This window comes from Zingiber officinale, chromosome 7A, assembly GCF_018446385.1.
Source record: "Zingiber officinale cultivar Zhangliang chromosome 7A, Zo_v1.1, whole genome shotgun sequence".
Lineage (NCBI taxonomy): Eukaryota > Viridiplantae > Streptophyta > Magnoliopsida > Zingiberales > Zingiberaceae > Zingiber > Zingiber officinale.
Window position 1 is genome coordinate 103013095 of NC_055998.1, and position 18561 is coordinate 103031655.

The window sequence follows — 18561 nt, forward strand, 5'->3', positions numbered from 1 at the left end:
TTTTGGAAACTTCTTCAAGGACCACCATATCTCCCAGCAGCTGACCAATAATGACAGCATATTCCTTCGGCGACATCGACAATAACAAAAGCTACAAATGACAAAAAAGGTATACATGTGGGTAAAATAAAGATTCTTCGGACGACTATGGTGAACTGCTTAACAAACTTTGACATATTCATGTCAACTCATGATTGCGGAGATTATATAATGTGGTATATAAAAGGGGAGTTCTCTCCGTGACGAAGGTACACTCACCGACATCTACAACTCTACTCTCGCACATACATTCTGACTGTTCTTCCATTCATTTAGACTGGAACTGACTTGAGCGTCGGAGGACCTTCGCTAGGGGCTCCCTCTTGGTTTCTTGGCACTAACATTTTGTTGGATCATCTCCTTATGCCCAAATCGGAGGAGAAGCTTCTTTTGGAGAAAAAAGTCTTCTAGCGGTCAATCATTTGTCCTCCGTACTTGGTACATCAGCTCCACAAGTCTCAAACAGGATCAATATTCATAAACCTCACAATCTAACTTAGTTATCCAATTTGGTTGATTGAGTTCTTAAGTCTGAATGAGTTCTTTAATTTAGTCAGTCGAGTTCTCCAATCTGCCTATGTTCTCCAATTTAGTTGGGTTCTCCAATTTGCTAAGTTTTTCCAATGTAGCCGACTTCTCTATTCTGGTCGAGTTCTCCAATCTAACTGAGTTCTCTAATCTGTTAAGTTCTCCAATCTAACTCAGTTCTCTAGCCTAGATGGCTTCCCTAATCTGGCTGAGTTTTCCATGTTGGATATAATTATCCCTATTAGGTGGACTTATTTGTAAGTTGTATATGTGAATTACGATATGAACTCTTTAAAGTGATCTAACTTATGCTTATTGGGTTCGGTTATTGGATGTAGAACATGTATGTGTAGAACCTTTAGTCCCGCATCTATTATCATCTATATGCTGATAATAGATGTTCAGTATATATATGGATTTATAGTCCCACATCTATTATTATCTATGGACTGATAATAGATGTACACTATATAATAGGTTGGTCCTTAGAGGATTAGGGCATCTTTGAGACGTCTCTTCGTTCCCCATTGACGAAGAGGATTCGACACCGTCAACCCTAACTCCTTTAGAAGGCCAACCTTCTTCTCTTTCTTCTTCTTCCGCAGGATTATTGGATTGACGAGTTCTATACGAAGAACAATGACAATTCCGTTGCATTTAGGTTCTTTGTAATTACAGTATTTACTTTCTTATGTCATGTTCTCGATGAAACGAAGATCCATGTTCATATGTTCTTGTTTTTCCTATTCGAATTCTTATTTTGATTGTCTAGAATTCATGCGGCTTAGGTTTTATAAGAACTATCAATTGGTATCAGAGCCAAGTTTTTGATTTATTGTTTGTATAATAGATTAAGTCTTTCCTAGTTAATACAAATTTTTAATCGTCAAAATCATATAAGAGAAAACTATGATAGACTTGTTTTTCAAATTTTTCGTGTTTTTGAGAAAAATACGAAGAACGCCAAAAAAAACGTCACTGTTTAATTTAATTTTAGGTAAAATTGTGATGATTCAATCAATTGCTTTGGTTAAGTAATCGATTGTCGAGTTTAAAAATTTTGAACAGAAATGATTGAAAATTTCAATCGATAAACAGTCTTAAACTTACGACGAGATCAATTGATAATCGATTAAGTTTTAAATCGATTAAAATTTTTTCTTAAGCGATTGAATGTTAGTTTTTTCATCGATTAAGTTATGATTTTAATCGATAAAGTTTTTATTTTAATCGATTGAATGATTTCGTGAAACAGTACATTCGTGTTTCACGCATGTAATATTATTTCATATGAATGCATTAAAAAAATACAATATCATGTTTCAACGTGAAACAGTGTGCAGAAAGTTTTTTTCTATTATGCATGAATAATTAAATTAATTGATTCATCATCAATCTTAATAGATTAAGGTTTATTTTAATTGATTAATATTTACAGTAAATCATTTGCATGCATGTAGCTGTGCGTAAATATTTAATTATAATTGTAGAACTCAAAGCAAATTTTAAAGAGTTCTATATATATATATATATATATATATATATATATATATATATATATATATATATATATATATATATATATATTGTTCTTGGCTTTAGTTAAATCATGAGCTTAAATAAATTTCGCTCTTTAATTTCAGTGCAATCTACAACTGTCAGTATTAATAACATCCCAACACTGACTAGTTCAAATTTTACTGAATGAAAAGAATATGTGACCGTAGTCTTATGCTGCATGAACTTAGACTATGCATTAAGAAATGATCACCCCGCACCTCTGACCAGTGCTAGCACTATAGAGCAGAGGGGTGAATTTTAGCTATGGAAGAAATCAAATCACATGTATCTAAGTATCATGAACCTTTCCATACCAACACCAATAAAGGGTTCAATAACGGAGGGAGGAGATGCTAGGAGTTTCCTGGACCAATTAGTAGACCGATTCACTTCAAATGAAAAGGTTGAAACTACCACACTTCTTACGAAGTTGGTAACCATTCGGTACAATGGTAAAGGAAATATAAGAGAGTACATTATGGAGATGTCCAATATAGTGACAAGTCTGAAAGCACTAAAACTCAATATGTCTAAGGGTATGTTAGGTCATTTCATCTTGATATCTCTGCCTGCACGGTTCACTCCTTTTTAAGATATCGTATAATACTCAAAAGGAAAAGTGGGCATTGAATGAGCTTATTGCCCAATGCTTGCAAGAGGAGGGGAGACTAAAGATTGAGACATCTGAGAGTGATCACTTAGCATCTAGTTCTCAAAGTGCGAGCAAGAAACGAAAGAGGATCAATAAGAAAGGAAAAGGAAAATAAACTGCAGATTCTGAAGGTAATGACCATAAGGAGCACAAGAAATAGGATAAGGAATCCACTTGTTTCTTTTGCAAGAAGAAAGGTCATATGAAGAAAGACTTCCTCAAGTACGCTAACTGGCATGTGAAGAAAGGTAAACTTCTCAACTTTGTTAGTTCGGAAGTCAATCTAGCTATTGTACCCACTGACACTTGGTGGATAGATACCGGTGCTACTACTCACATAAGTATCACTATGCAGGGTTATCTCAGGAGTCGACTTCTGATTGATGGTGAAAGATACATCTATACAGCAAATGGAAAGAATGTTAAAGTCGAGTCGATTGGTGTTTCTAGGCTTTGTTTAGGAACCAATGTTTTTCTGAATTTAGAAAATACATTTATTGTATCGTCTTTTTGACTGAATTTAATTTCAATTTCTTGTTTGGACAAATCAGGTTATTCTTGTTCATTTAGAAATAGAATTTTCAATATTTTCTTTAATTCAGTGTTGGTTGGCAATGGTTCCTTGGTTGATAAGCTTTATAAATTGAACACCTTTACTCCTATAGTTGACAACGTGATAATGCATATTATAAGTATGAAACGAAAATTGACTAACGAGAATTCTTCCATGTTGTGGCATAGGCGTTTAGGACATATATCCAAACAACGCCTAAAAAGGTTAATGTCACATGGAATTCTCGGTTCCCTTGATATGTCAAACTTTGATGTCTGCATAGAGTGTATCAAGGGGAAGACCACTAACAAAAGGAATAAGAGGGCTAGTCGTTGTACTGATGTTTTGGAGTTAATACATACGGATATTTGTGGATCATTCCCTAAGACATCTTGGAATGGACACACATATTTTATTAGCTTCATAGACGACTATTCTAGATTTGGCTATCTGTACCTTATTCATGAGAAATCTTAATCTCTGGACATGTTCAAAATTTTCAAAGCCGAAATTGAACTTCAACTAGGTAAGAAAATTAAAACTGTTCGATTCGACCGTGGAGGTGAATATTACGGTCGATATGATGGATCAGGTGAACAACGTCCAGGATCTTTTGTAAATTATCTTGCTGAGTGTGGAATTGTGCCTCAGTATATTGTAACACCCGTAAATTTCCTTTATTTCAAAAGAGCAAAAAGAAATAGAAGAAGAGAAAAGAAATAAAATTATATTCATAAGTGGCCCAAGCTAGGATTGAACCCTAGACCTCTTATTTGTGTTTGGTTTAAGTTGTCATTAGGTGGTGGTAAAGGATCACATTGAAAATAGGAAACAATTGATTATAAGCAGATTTTGGGTGAAGAGATGCTTCAACTTCCATTTAGTATAAAAAGGAAATGAAGAGACCAAAAACCTAACTCTTGATTCCCTTTCTTCTTCTCTAGCCGAACTCCCTCTTCCCTCTTTTCATTTTTCGGTCAAGAACCCTAGGTTCCAAATTTCCAAAGCTTTCCAAGAGAAGAACCTAAGAGGAGGCTTTCTCACGAGGAGTAGTACGTGGGGGAGGAGAACTTCGGAGACCAAGGCATACAAGGGAGGATTATTTGCCCTAAACCTAGCGGTATAGTAGTAAGAAATAGCGAAAGGATGTAAGTATCTCTCATCTGCAGTATGAGTTGCTTCGATGTTACATATATTGATCTGTTTTAAGCATGTAAAGGAAGATGCATCTTATGAGATGTTTATTGCATGTTAAGAAAAGATAGATGCTATGATATGAAAGATGCCCTTTAAGTTTGGGATTAAGAGCAATGTTAGAGTATCTTGATTTGCTTCCCATTAAGTTTTGGGACTAAGAAGCATAATCAAGTGCCCTAAGTGCTTCCCTATAAGTGAGAGATTAAGCGCACATAAGGTGCTTGTTGAAATGACGAGTAAGTGCAAGTATAAGAAAATAGTATTTAAAAGAAAGTATTTTACTTTTAAGTAGCATGTACCGGACACAAGGTCCATAAGTGGGCTCCTAGATCGCCCCTAGGCCCCTAGATCGCTTAGTAGTACCTTAATAGGTTCGGAATTAGCTACCTCGGATCTTATTAAGGATGCGCGCAAAGTGGTACAATGCCGGGGCCCAAAGCAAGTTGATTATTATTTTCACTAGTTATGTAATATGAAGTTTTTCTAAAGTTCATTGTTTGTTTAAGTGAAAGTGTTCCTAAGTTTGGGAATTAGAGATTATAAAGTGCAGTTTTGATGAACTCTATTGTATGGCAAGACTTATGTTTTCATTTCTTGTTTTCATTACAAGCATGGTTCTATGTTAATGTTCGCATGATAATCCAATTTAAAAATGCATGTCATGTACATATGTCCAAATTATGTGTTTTAGCATGAGTGATTGTCAAGTGCATGCTTTTTGTTCCTTCAAGCAGTTTTGGAAAACATATTTTTCCTTTTTGATGTATTATTTTGTGAGTAGATGGTACTTACTAAGCATTCGCTTATAGATTTGCATTTCCTTTTACTACAGATAAAGGTAAAGGAAAGATTGAGTAGGAGGGGGCAGCAGGAGCAATGTTTTGTGTGTGTGTGTGTGACAGAACCGTGGAAGAAGATCCTGGAACTTGCTAATTCCAGGAATGTGTCAAAACTTGGTGTTAGTGTATTTTCCTACCTTTTGGTTATGCATGAAATATTATTAAGAGTGGCTTATGATGAATTTACAGTTTGATAGTAACTAGTGGGCCAAAGACTCTTCTTCAAGTAAAGGGATAGAATGGTAGTCTAAGGAGGAGTACAAAGGGGAGGACAACTCTTTTTATAGGGCTGGGTGTGACCTCCACACGGCCCGTGACACGGTCGTGTGGATTCACACAACCACGGTCCCCTCCCTCTCGGCCATGGTGACACGGCCGTGTACCTCTTCCTATCGGCCAAAGTGACTTTACCGTGTGGATTCACACGATCGTGCACTCTTTTTGGTTTCAGCCAAGGTGACACGGCCGTGTGAAGTGACACGGCCATACACCTCTTCTTCTCGGGTAAGATGGCACGGTCGTGTGGGTTCACTCGACCGTGCACCCCTTTGTCTCGGCCGAGGTGACACGGCCGTGTGAAGCCACACGGCCGTGCCCCTCTCCCGCTCTGACAAGGTGACACGGACGTGTTAATTCACACGGTCGTGTCCTGCTCTAGCAGGGAAGGCCTTACATGGCCGTGTGGTACACACGGTCGTGCCCAAATTTGAGCCTGATAAGGCTACACGACTGGTCATCATCACACGACCACAACTAGCTCCTTCTCAAGTAAAGCTACACGGTTGGTCAGGGCCACACGACCCAGACCCTCTAGTAATTCTAGACTTCATCTCAGCTCTGCATCGCTCCAAACCACGACTTAACAGTCAAAACAAGTTCAAAGTAGATCTCTGAACTAATCAGTGTGCATATAACGAAGTCTTTAGTTGGTATGTAAAGTGTAGCGTCTGTGCCTTAAGCTAGGGTATAGAAGGGTGGTCGTTACATATACCATGTCCGATACACCCAGTCAGAATGGTATAGCTAAGCGTCGCAATCAAACCTTAAAAGACATGGTAAGAAGTATGATGACTTTCACTTCTCTATCAGAGTCCTTGTGGGGTGAAGCACTCAAGACTGTAGTTTACCTACTCAATAGAGTACCTAGTAAGGAAGTAACTAAAACCCCATTCGAGATGTGGACGGGTAAGAAGCTTAGCATTAGACACTTACACGTCTGGGGTTGTCCAGCTGAAGCTAGGCCTTAAAAGCTTAATAAAAGAAAACTGGACTCAAAAATGGTTATTTGTAGTTTTATAGAATACTCTGAGAAGTCAAGAGGGTATAAATTTTATGATCTCTCTAATAGATCCTTTTTCAAAATGGGAAATGTCAAGTTCATTGAGGATAGTGAGAGTAATAAAATCAGGGAAGTATCTTTTGAGAAAAGCATTGGCGATCCTCCTGTGGTTACTACTAGTGCGATCAATAGTGATATAGTTACCATACCACACATTATGGGTATCACACATCCAATGAGCATAGTGAACTAAGATATTCCCATGACATTTCCAATGCAATCGGAGGAACCTGCCACTGAAATTGAAGTATTGCCTCATATTGATGAGCAAGTGCCTCAACCACCTCAAACACAAGTGCATTTAAGGTGATCCACAAGGGAACGGAGAACCACGAATTCTTGTGATTATGTTTTTTTTCAAGAGCATGATTTTGACATAGGGTTGGAAAGTGATCCTACATCTTTCCAAGAAGTCAAACAATACTCTAATCCTGAAAGGTGAATTAACACCATGCAAGAAGAGTTGAAGTCTATGGCGGACAATGACGTTTGGGAACTTGTCAAATTGCTTGAAGGAAAGAAGCCCGTTGGTTGTAAATGGATATTTAAAACCAAGCGGGATTCAAGGGGCAATGTCAAAAAGTATAAGGCTAGTCTTGTTGCCAAGGAATTCACTCAGAAAGAAAATATTGATTACAAGGAGACTTTCTCACCTGTGTTGACGAAAGACTCCCTTAGGGTAATTATGACACTTGTAGCTCATTATGATTTGGAGCTACATCAAATGGATGTAAAGACTGTATTCCTCAATGGAGACATAGAGGAGTCTATATATATGGTGTCATCAGAGAACTTTGAGTCTAACGACTCAAAGCACCTAGTATGTAGATTAAATAAAGTTCATTTATGGTTTAAAACACGCATCCAGTCAGTGGTACCTGAAATTTAATCAAGTGGTTACCTCATTTGGATTTAAAGAGAACCCCGTTAATCAGTGTATATATGTCAAGTTCAATGGGAGCAAGTTTGTTATACTTGTTTTGTACGTGGATGATATATTGCTTACGAGCAATAATAAGGATCTGCTACTTCAAACCAAGTTATTTCTATCTGGTAATTTTGAAATGAAAGATCTTGGTGAAGCATCCTTTGTTTTAGACATACAGATTTATCGTGATCGTTCAAGAGGCATTTTTGGACTTTCACAACAGGCCTATATTGAAAAGGTGCTTATAAGGTATGGTATGCAGAATTGTACACCTGGTGACACACCTATGTCAAGAGGTGATAAGTTTAGCCTGCAGTAGTGTCCACAGCTTGAACTTGAAATAAAAGAGTTGGAGCAATTTCCATATGTGTCAATAGTGGGAATTCTCATGTATGCATAAGTTTGTACTCGACCAAATATATCATTTATAGTGGGGATGTTAGGCAGATATGTTAGTAACCTAGGGCCGTCACACTGAAAAGCGGTAAAGAGAGTGATGCAGTATTTACAAAAAACTAAAGGACAAATGCTCACGTATCGAATATCAGATCATCTGGAGGTGATTGAATATTCAGATTCTGATTTTGCTAGATGCTTGGATAGTAGGAGGTCACTTCGGGCTATATCTTCATGCTTGCTGGAGGGGTTATATCTTGGAAGAGCATCAAGCAGACGTTAGTAGCCACTTCTACTATGGAGACAGAGTTAATAGCATGCTATGAAACATCCAATCACGGGATTTGGCTGCGGAACTTCATCATAGCATTACAGATCGTTGATGGTATTGACAGACCACTGAGAATCTACTATTATAATAAAGTTGCAGAACTTTATGCCAAGAACAACTGCAGTTCATCGAAGTCTAAACACATCGACATCAAGTTTCTAGCGGTTAAAGAAAGAGTTCAGAGTTGTCAGATTATGGTAGAGCACATCAGAACAGATTCCATGTTAGCCGATCCACTCACCAAAGGCTTGGTGCCTAAGGTGTTTCATGCGTATATTGTGGATATGGGAGCCCTTATAGAAGAACTCATCTAGTGGGAGTCTGTTGTAACGACCCAAATTTCCTCAATTAGAGTCCTAAAAGTAATTTAAAAATATTTAAAAATGCTATAGAAATATTCTAGGGATTTTTAGAAATTTTTAGAGTATTTTTATGTAATTTTTGGAGGTCGTTTGGTATTTTTACTAAACGAAGAAAGTTTCGACAAAAAAATGTCCAAGCCGAGAATTGAACCCACGACCTTTGACTCGGTCAAAACCCAGCTGACCAGGTGGGCAAACAGATTTTTCTATTTAGAAAAAGTAGCAAATTTATTTAAGATAATTAACAGAATATTGGATTATAAAAGGGATAAGTTGATGTTGGATTTGTTTGTTTAGAAAAAGTAGCAAATTTATTTAAGATAATTAACAGAATATTGGATTATAAAAGGGATAAGTTGATGTTGGATTTGTTTGTTTAGAAAATGTAGCAAATTTATTTAAGATAATTAACAGAATATTGGATTATAAAAGGGGATAAGTTGATGCTCTGTTTTCCCGTGACTTAAACCATTCTCTCCTTCTCTTCTGCGTACGATGACGGAGCTCGGGCAGAAAATGAAAGGGAGTTAGGGTATCATCTCCGGCGGCCGGCCAAGGTCCTAGATGCCCTTTTTGTTCGGTTGTGAGTCCAAGAATCAAGGTAAGTGCTTCTCACCTACAGTAGGAGTAGTTTCGGACCTTTGTTCTTCTTGAATTCGAAGCATGATGAGCGCTTATAGTGCAGATTTTAATTAAGCTTATAGAGCAGATTTTAATTAAGCTTATAGTGCAGATTTTAATTAAGCCTATAGTGCAGATTTTAATTAAGCTCATAGTGCAGATTTTTATTTAGGCTTATAGTGCAGATTTTAATTAAGCTTATAGTGCAGATTTTATTTAAGCTTATAGTGCAGATTTTTATTTAAGCTTATAGTGCAGATTTTAATTAAGCCTATAGTGCAGCTTTTAATTAAGCTTATAAGTGCAGATTTTTATGTAAGCTTATAATGTAGATTTTAATTAAGCATTGCAGTGTAGATTTTTCATTAAACATTTCAATTATAAATTTTGAGTTCCCTATCAGTATTTTGAGTTTAAGAAAAGTATAAGAAAGATAAAGAAAAGAAAGAAAAATGTCAAGGCTTTAAGTAGATCCCAAAGTCAAGACTTTAGGGAATTTGACACACAAGGTGCTAAAGAAAATGCCGAGGCATTATATATTAGAAGTATTAAAAGATAACAAGTATTTTACTTTTATCAGTGGCACTGTGCTGGACTCTCAGTTGTCCTTGGGTTGGGCTCCCATAGTCTTCCCTAGGTTTAGATAACCTAGTAGTAACGGCACGACCGACGGTCGACGGTCGACGACCCGAGGGTCGCCAAATGGACCGCCAAATGGGTCGGGTCGTTACAAAAGTAAAAGCACAGTTGCCGGACCCAAGAGAAGTTGATTATTATTTTGAAGTATTATAAGTATAAGTTTTTGAACAAGTAAAGCAATTTTTACATAAGTATAAAGTATTAAAGAATAAGTTTTAAACAAGTGAATTAAAGAATAAGTTTAGAACAGATGAATTAAGTTTCACTTTGTTTTAAAATCAGCAAGTTGAGTTTTCTTTTATGCTAGCATGTTATTTAGATTAGCTTACTGTTCTTTGCTATTTTCTGAGCATGAGTAGCTTTACATGTTTAGCATTTCAGCATGTCTTGTTCTTTTATTAGTAGATGAGTATGAATAGTATTTCTTTCTAAGCATTCAGTTTTAGACTTCTTCCAGTTACATGCATATTCGAGTTTTGTGAGTTAGATAGCGCTTACTAAGCAATTTTGCTTATAGTTGCATTTTCCTCTTACTGCAGATAAAGGAAAGGAAAAGTTATAGCAAAGGAAGGCGACAAGGAGGTGCGGATGGATGTGTGATGCCTGGACTATAGAAGCTTTGGGACCTAGCATAAGGATTTATTAAGATTGTCATTTATTAAGAATGTATTAGATGAGCCATTTAGTTTTCCGCTGCTAGTTAATTGTATTTTTAGAGAGTTTATGTATTGATCTTTACATGTGAACAACTCTAATTAAGTAAAGTTAGTAGTCCAGTAGCGCTCCGCCCTCATAGACTAGTAGCGAGGAGGGTGGGGTGTTACATCTGTATTTATTTTATTGCTCTATATTTAATAATAAAGACAAACATTTTATTTTGATTATTGTACGTACTTAAAGTTCAAAACATTAATGGGAATTTATATGTTTATTTGACACTTTGACTGTGATATCATCATTTACTGTTGCTGTTTAACATTTGGTGTTTGTAAATATGATACAGATTCCTTTTGGAATCATAAAATTGATCATGATTTGCTATTGCAGTTTAGCATAAAGTATTTCGCAAATATGATCTGACCTCTTTTGAGATCATCTTAGGACCAATTAAAAATTGACATGTATTGATCACATTTCATGTAATTTTTACTCTACACATCTACATCTTGATTTATGGCATTAATGACATTGGTATTGTGATTATTGTTGGGGCTTGTTACGATCATATACAATAGTTATGACCTCTTTAGTCCTATATTAATGAAGTTAATTGACCAGATTATTTACAGGGATATCTTGTACCCATAAAGTTTGATATCAAAAGTTTTACTTATATTCCACATACAATTCACATATAGCCAAAGTGAAAGACTATTAGATATAATTATCCCTATTAGGTGGACTTATTTGTAAGTTATATATGTGAATACGATCTGAACTCTTTAAAGCGATCTAACTTATGTTTATTGAGTTCGATTATTGGATGTAGACCATATATGTATAGAACCTTTAGTCCCGCATCTATTATTATCTATATGCTGATAAAAAATGTTCAGTATATATATGGATTTATAATCCCGTATATATTATTATCTATGGATTGATAATAAATATACACTATATAATAAATTGGTCCCTAGAGGATTAGGACATCTTTGAAACGTCTATTCGTCCCCCATTGATGAAGAGAATTCGGCACCCTCAATCCTAACTCCTCCGGAAGGCCAATCTTCTTCAATAGAATTATTGGATCAACGAACTCTACACGAAGAACAATGACAATTCTGTTGTATTCAAATTCTTTGTAATTATAATATTTACTTTTTTATATCATATCCTCAATGAAACAAAAATTCATACTCATACGTTCTTATTTTTCCTATTCAAATTCTTATTTTGATTGTCTAGATTTGATAGAGTTTAGATTCTACGAGAACTATCATTCCAATCTGATTGTGCTCTCCAACCTGTCTGGTTCTCAATCTAGAAGTTCAAAACTGAATACTTTTTTCCACACCACAAGGTATTTTGCAAATCAGATTGCACCCTTATTTCGGCATGCCAACAATACCTATTTAGATTTCTGATGTTCATAGATGGCCCTCTCGTTCGCTGGCGTCTTAGAGCAGCCGCAGCTGCAGCCATTCTCTTGGAACATGTCCCATCACAATCTGCGTGTTCCTTTCATCCTTATTCCTACAAACTTATAGATTTCAAGGAACCTTTCTTATTAAATCAAGCTGAAGAGTTGTGGTTTGTCTCTCTACCGAGTTATATCCCTGCATCAAAATAGATAAGCAGTTTAAATACAACAAAAAAAAAAAGCCACTGTATAGTATATCTATTTTATAACGTTCTAGTAGTACATTTCTGTCTATATGTTCGTCACAACCAAAGATGACAGAAAGTGACCAAAAGCGGCGGGGATTGCTCCCCCATTTGATTCCTGCGGTGTGCATTTTTCTTGCTCAGCTCTCCAGAAATCACTTTGTTGCCTTGATGCCTGTACTGTTTATCTTCTGTTTGTTTGTTTGTTTGTTTCTCTGTTTCTGAGGTTTTGATAAGCAACTATAGCTAGTAGTATTAGTACGCTGGGTGACTGCTTGATTACTAGTGGTAACACCTTCTCCTTTGCAGAAGCTTGCACTTGCCCATGGCTTTTGTATCCTGTCAGTAAGGAACTATTCATAAAATCCATATGATAGAAGAGAGCTATTCTTGCCTTATTTGAGGAAAGCTAAGCTCAACTCTACATTCCAATGGCTCCAGAACTGGAAGACAACCTAGAAGCAAAGAAAAGACTCATGTTTCAACTAGTAGTATTGCTTGATGCAACTGATAATTAAGGTTGTTAAACTAGTTGTGTTCTCTTGTCATCGGCGAGAAACATGATTTGTAGGAGGCCATGTCTGCTTCGAGTGCGAATGGATCCGCAGCATTGATGATTGATAACTTGGTTGGTGAAGCAAAAGGGCTATTGGGCAAGTTATGATCGATGCTGCAGGCATGTTTTACAGACAGAGATCAAAACAAATACTGTATCCTGGCGACATTATTGAACAAATGAATTGGTAGCTTTTTTTACCTTTGGTCGACACTGCTATCTTCATTTTGATCAGCAGAGTTGACTGCCTTGGAGGAGAAATAATTAGAGGTGTTCAACTTCAGGTCTGCACCTACAATGCGAACAAGAACATTCCAATTCTGCACAAGAAAGAAGAATCTACAGTAGTTTGTAAGGTATAGCTCACCTCCAATCGGAGAGTGTTCTTGGCTACTACTGCTACAGCTGCCATTTCTACTTGAGTCAACTGTAGGTATACTGATACATGCAGGAGCTGCGCTAGTAGGAAAGTTGATGGAAACTGGAGGAAAGGAGCAAAGGCTACGGTTCTTGAGATCATGGAGCCGAAGACTCATTAACCTTCTTGCTTGCAATTTGATTTCCCGCTGCAATTCGATAGCTTGCAGCTCCTCCTCCAGCTTCCTTCGCAGCAGCTCCTGGCTACCGCTGTTGTACAAAACCCTAGCTCCTGCCATTTCATCGGGATCAAGCTTTCAGTCAAATGTGACATGAAAACAAAGAAGAACCAAAAACTAACCGAGAAGTTGAAGATCATAAGGATCTCCTCTAGATTCAATGCCGGTGGGAGTAGTGCAGCCATAAAAATCGCCCCTTTCACCTTGCTGTTGTTTCCTGAATGAATTAAGACGAGACCATGAACTACATACAGCATGCATGTTGAACAAAATTCCACATTTATGAGCGAGGGAGATGAGGAAGAAATAAGAATGCCTGTACTTGTCGAGAACTTTGCCCTTCTCCTTATAAGGCTTGACAAGAACCCGAGCGTCACAGACGAAATGTGGATTCCCTTTGGCTAAGATCAGCTTCACTGTCTCCGGGTAGCTGAAGGTGACAAAGCCAAACATTCGCTTCTGTTGATACGGGATCCTCACATCCTGAACGGGTCCATAGATGCTATGGATTCCAATAACAAACATTGAAACAGAGATTGGATGTAAAGCTAATTGCTATTGAAGATCTAGTAATTAAAGAACAAACCTGAAGTAGTTAGAGACGTCTTCTTCAGTGAAAGTGCTATCTGAGGGAAAAGTTAAATAGATCTGCCTCGAGCCTGGATTTACCATTGCTGCTAAGTCGCTTCTTTCAATCGGTATTCGCAACAGAGCTGCTGCCGCCGCCGCCGCTGCGGCCCTGTTGACTGACAAAATGTGCATTAGTTCATTATCGAATTCCACAAACCGAAGAGAAAAAAAGATGATCCGACCTTTGGCATTCATTTTGCTGCTGTTGGAGCAAGAAGTCGAGTGATTTGGTGGTCGTTGATGGAGACGACGGGAGCGAACCTATGGGAGAGTATGGGAAGGCTGACGCCGTTAGCTGTGACGCGCCACTGATCCTCTGGCTTTGGGCGGCCGCCGTTATGGTATCCTCCGGAAGGCCGTGAAGGAAGCGGCACGCGGAGCCTTCTTTGCAGTAACCTCTGGAGTAATATGGGCACGGCTTACAGCCGATTCCCCCGGTGGCGGAGTAAGAACGGAGCGGGAGGTCGGTAGCAGACCAGCTCCGGCGATGGTGATTTACGTTGACCCCCCATCCTACCCTGTAAGGAAACGGAACCCCGTCTATGCCGCCGCTGGAGCTACGGCACAGCACATCAGGGTAGGAGAGATCACCGGAGGCGGAAGATTTGTTGTCAATAGGATGTGAGCGGTCGCTGGTGGCAGGATCGCTCAGGAAGGAGAGATGATCTTGAAGTTGGAACTCGTCGATGGTGGGATCACCGGCAGCGACACCGCCGTGGGAACTGAGTAGCTCGTTGAAGCCTCGGAGTTCGTCGGAGCTTCCACCGGAGCGGGAGAAAGCCAGCGAAGGAGCGAACGAGGTGGGGAAGGGGACTCCGGCGAGGGAGGAAAAGCGGGAGGAGTTCTGGTTGCCGCGAGGGCTGAAGAAGGAAGGGGAAGCGGATGGAAGCGGCGGTCCGGTGAGGCCGAGGTCCCCGCGAGCCTTGAGGACGACGGAGTGGAGCAGGGCGTCGGAGGCGAAGGCGAGACGGATCATCTCCTTGTCGCCCTGCTCCTGAATCAAAACATAGCCCATGATCTTGGCTGCGTTCTCCACATCCAAGCTCTGTATCCTCGCCATCACCACCCGCGTCGCCTCGTACACGTCCATGTTACAACCCCTACTCTCCTTAGCTGTCATTACAACCTCGCCTTCCTCAGGAAAACCGAACAAAGCAGTAAAGGAGAAACAAGTGTCTATGAGAAGAGATCAGATCAGATCAACTATAAAGTGACCGAGCATACAACAAGTGAAGTAAGAGGATCGGGAGCTCAGTTGGTCATTAATGGAGCAAACTCCTTTCGGCCTCGGACAGCAACACCAACGTTCCCTGCTCCTCCGATTGCAGTCTACTTACTATGGGCGTTGATCCCCCCTACAAAATAGTCCAATCCAGCTGCCTCTCCATCCTCCAGCTCGTCTTTGCTTTTACCTCTAAAAAAAAACCTTTTTTTTCCTTCTGGGTACGGTAGCAGCGTGGAGCAAACTCAACAGAGACAGGGAGCGCGCAGAGTGGAGCTGAGCCAGAGCGAGGAGAGAGAGAGAGAGAGAGAGGGGATTGCGGTTGCGGATGGACAAATTGATAAGAGAGAGACAGAGTGGATGGATTGATTAGATGTATGGAGACCGACTGTAGGCCAGGCAGACACCGTAGCTGGGACCTGAAATCTCCGTAATTTATCTCCGGGGATTCAGTTGATCAGAGGGTTCAGTTGATGAGGATGAAACATTTATTATAAAAAATAATTTTGATGAGCGTCTATTTTAAAAAAAAAATCATCCCTTGGTAATTTGATGATCGATTATAAATTATAAGACTATTTGTTTTACATACTTTAGAGACGGACAGCATTAAAATAAATATAATTACCTTTTGAAAATAGTAAAATCTCTCCAAATCTCATCGTTTTATTAGTTGGTCCTAAATTCGGTGCTGAAGAAGCCATCATTTCATGAGGTTTCCCGTTTCTGCCTTCCCACTAACACATTCGCTCGCTCACTTGTTCTCTCAAATTTTATTGGCCAAAAATTATATATAAAAAAAACGATAAGTGTATTTATCAAATAATTTAAGCAAAAATTATCTTAAACTCCTGCATATAAATTTAATTTGGTATTCAATCCCTATATAAAAAAAAAAATTATTCTCACTCTACCTATAAACTTTTTTGATTTCAACTCCCTTCAACTCCCTAATACACACCGATCTACCTAATTATCCTGATTATTTAGATAAAAAAAGTCCAATATGAGATATACTTTCTTTAAATTAACATATTTAAATTAGAATCTAATATATTTTCTATCAAAATAAGCATGACTCTTTTTTCGCCTAATTAATTTATTGATATACTCAATTCTAGTTAAATGATGCTGAATTTAGGTAAAAATAATGGTATAATTTCTCTTAAAATCAATACCAATTTAATTAGAATTGAGTATATTAATCGATTGATCAAGTAGAAAAAACTGTGTTCAATTTGATAAAAAATATACTAAATTCTAATTTAAATGTGCTACATTTAGAAAGAATTATACCTCATTTTAAATTTTTTTTACCAAAATAAAATAAGGACAATTAGGTAAATTAGTGTATATTAGGGAGTTAGAAGAGAGTTGAAGTAAAAAAAAATTTACATGCAGAGAATAAATTTTTTCTGACGTAAGGACTGAACACAAAGTTAAATGTACTATTAAGAATTTCAAATAATTTTGAAATAATTTACCGGCAATTTAACACCTGTCAAATAGATTATTTTAAATAGTTTTTATCATAGTATAATATAAATTATAAGTTTTTTAAAATAGCAAATATATATTTACAATAGAGAAAAAGAATATAAATGACAAAAATAAAAGGACATTTTTTAGAAAAAATTATGAAAGAGAGGTCCTATTTTTATTTTTTTTAGCATAAGTATCTCATTTCATTCTTTAACTAGGTATAATTACCTAATTATACTTTAATATTGTCCAATAATATTTTCATTATTATTTCTTACCTAAATTTCTTATTTAAACTCTAAATCGATTAGACGCGTTGCAGTAATTATGAATTCATAGCTACTATACATATTGTAATAACTACGATTTTATTAGTTACTATACATATTGTAACAATTATAATTTTATAATTACTATAATGCAAATATTAAGTGAACAGATAGAATCTCTATGATAACAATTATGATTTAATAATTATTATAATACAGACTCAAACTGTAACTATGTAAATATTATAATAAATATAAAATCATAACCGCTACAACTCTAATATTTTAAAAATGTTAATATGAGTTGTAATATTAACAAAATAATAGTTGTTATGATACGTGCGTACTAATGAACTCCGAATTTAGATGTAGAATTAAATGGGGTATAATAATACTAATAGTACTAAACAGTTTATCAATACTGACAGTTGAGTAATTGGATTGGTGAACTTTGTTCAAAAAAAAAATCATAGTGAAGTCCGGGATGATTAGGAGGAAATAAAAAAAAAACAAGATGTTCTTCTCACTTTTGCACAATATAAATTCTACTAATTTTTATAAAGCTTTTCATGAATTATAAATTTAAAATATTCAATTGTATAAATTTTTAAAAGATATAAATTTAAAAACATACAATACAATACAAATAGATTGAAGCAAAACAAAATCAATAAATTTATAAGTTAATTATTATTTTTAAATTGGAATTTATATTGTTTGAATCGATCCAATTTTTTTTAATGATCAAACAACTTAAAAATAATTATGATATGGTGATGAGGGGCCGCTCTGCGGAGTGATCGATGACACGATGGAGAGCAAGTCAAGGCGGTCAATTATCCGAGCCCCTATATTATCGGTCGGTCGGGTAACCCACTTGCCCGACCGGAACAGAGAATCACCGATTCGATATCATCACGGCTCGGTCATGTATCGAGCTTTCGACGCTCAGAAAAAAGTATCGGCATAGCATACGTCGAGCGGTCATCCCGCTCGGACTTACAGTAGGACATAGAACCAGCGAAGCGAAGACACGAGCGAGTATAATATTTTCAAACATGGGTTCCCACTCGGCATGACAGCAGAGTCCGGGCAGCGGAAGGTAGCCGAGCGGCCATACCGCTCGACCCAAAGATAGAACGACAACTTCATGGACAAAAGGCTGGCCGAGCGACCCTCCCGCTCGGTCTAGTAGCAGACAAAAGAAAGGATCGGCCGATATCCTCTTGGAGACCCGTACCACCGACAGACGGCATGGTTGGCGGTATGGTCAGGCAGAGAATCATACGACGGAAGTTTTCACTGTCTTGTCAGAGATATGCTCGGGTCGTTAAGGTATGATGTCAGGGGCACTTTCCTAACATGTCTTTTCAGGAAAAGTTTTGGGAAGCATGCATACCTCGAGATGCGTGCACATAAGCTCCCGGTAGCCCTATATAAAGGGTCTCAAGCTTCAACGGAGGTATGCAATTTCTACTGTAGCTATTGTTACTC

The 18561-nt window shown here is 37.5% G+C and overlaps 1 protein-coding gene across 4 annotated transcripts; it reads right to left on the reverse strand.

Annotated features, from left to right (window-relative positions):
• Positions 1-12291: 12291 nt before the first annotated feature.
• On the reverse strand, positions 12292-15658 carry LOC122001930 (zinc finger CCCH domain-containing protein 53-like). 4 transcript variants are annotated; one of them, XM_042556929.1, is made up of 8 exons: positions 15319-15658; positions 14277-15207; positions 14051-14203; positions 13781-13966; positions 13587-13681; positions 13236-13517; positions 13070-13160; positions 12292-12982 (listed from the first exon to the last, which is right to left on the reverse strand). In XM_042556929.1, the coding sequence occupies exons 2-8, from the start codon at positions 15182-15184 to the stop codon at positions 12841-12843; spliced, it is 1857 nt and encodes a 618-aa protein (XP_042412863.1). In that variant the 5' UTR covers positions 15185-15207; positions 15319-15658; the 3' UTR covers positions 12292-12840. The 4 variants fall into 4 exon arrangements, with proteins under 4 accessions (XP_042412863.1, XP_042412861.1, XP_042412862.1 ...); XM_042556927.1 differs by having other exon boundaries at positions 13787-13966; positions 14277-15658; XM_042556928.1 differs by having other exon boundaries at positions 13070-13154; positions 14277-15658.
• Between the last annotated feature and the right edge of the window lie 2903 nt (positions 15659-18561).

Excerpts from the sequence above, each read along its gene's own strand:
- LOC122001930 (XM_042556925.1), bottom strand. The coding sequence starts at position 15,214 with ATGACAGCTAAGGAGAGTAGGGGTTGTAACATGGACGTGTACGAGGCG. Across the intron at positions 13,682-13,780 it reads AAAGTTCTCGACAAGTACAG|GAAACAACAGCAAGGTGAAA; the intron begins GCATTCTTATTT and ends TAATTCATTCAG. Across the intron at positions 13,518-13,586 it reads TTATGATCTTCAACTTCTCG|GAGCTAGGGTTTTGTACAAC; the intron begins GTTAGTTTTTGG and ends ATGAAATGGCAG.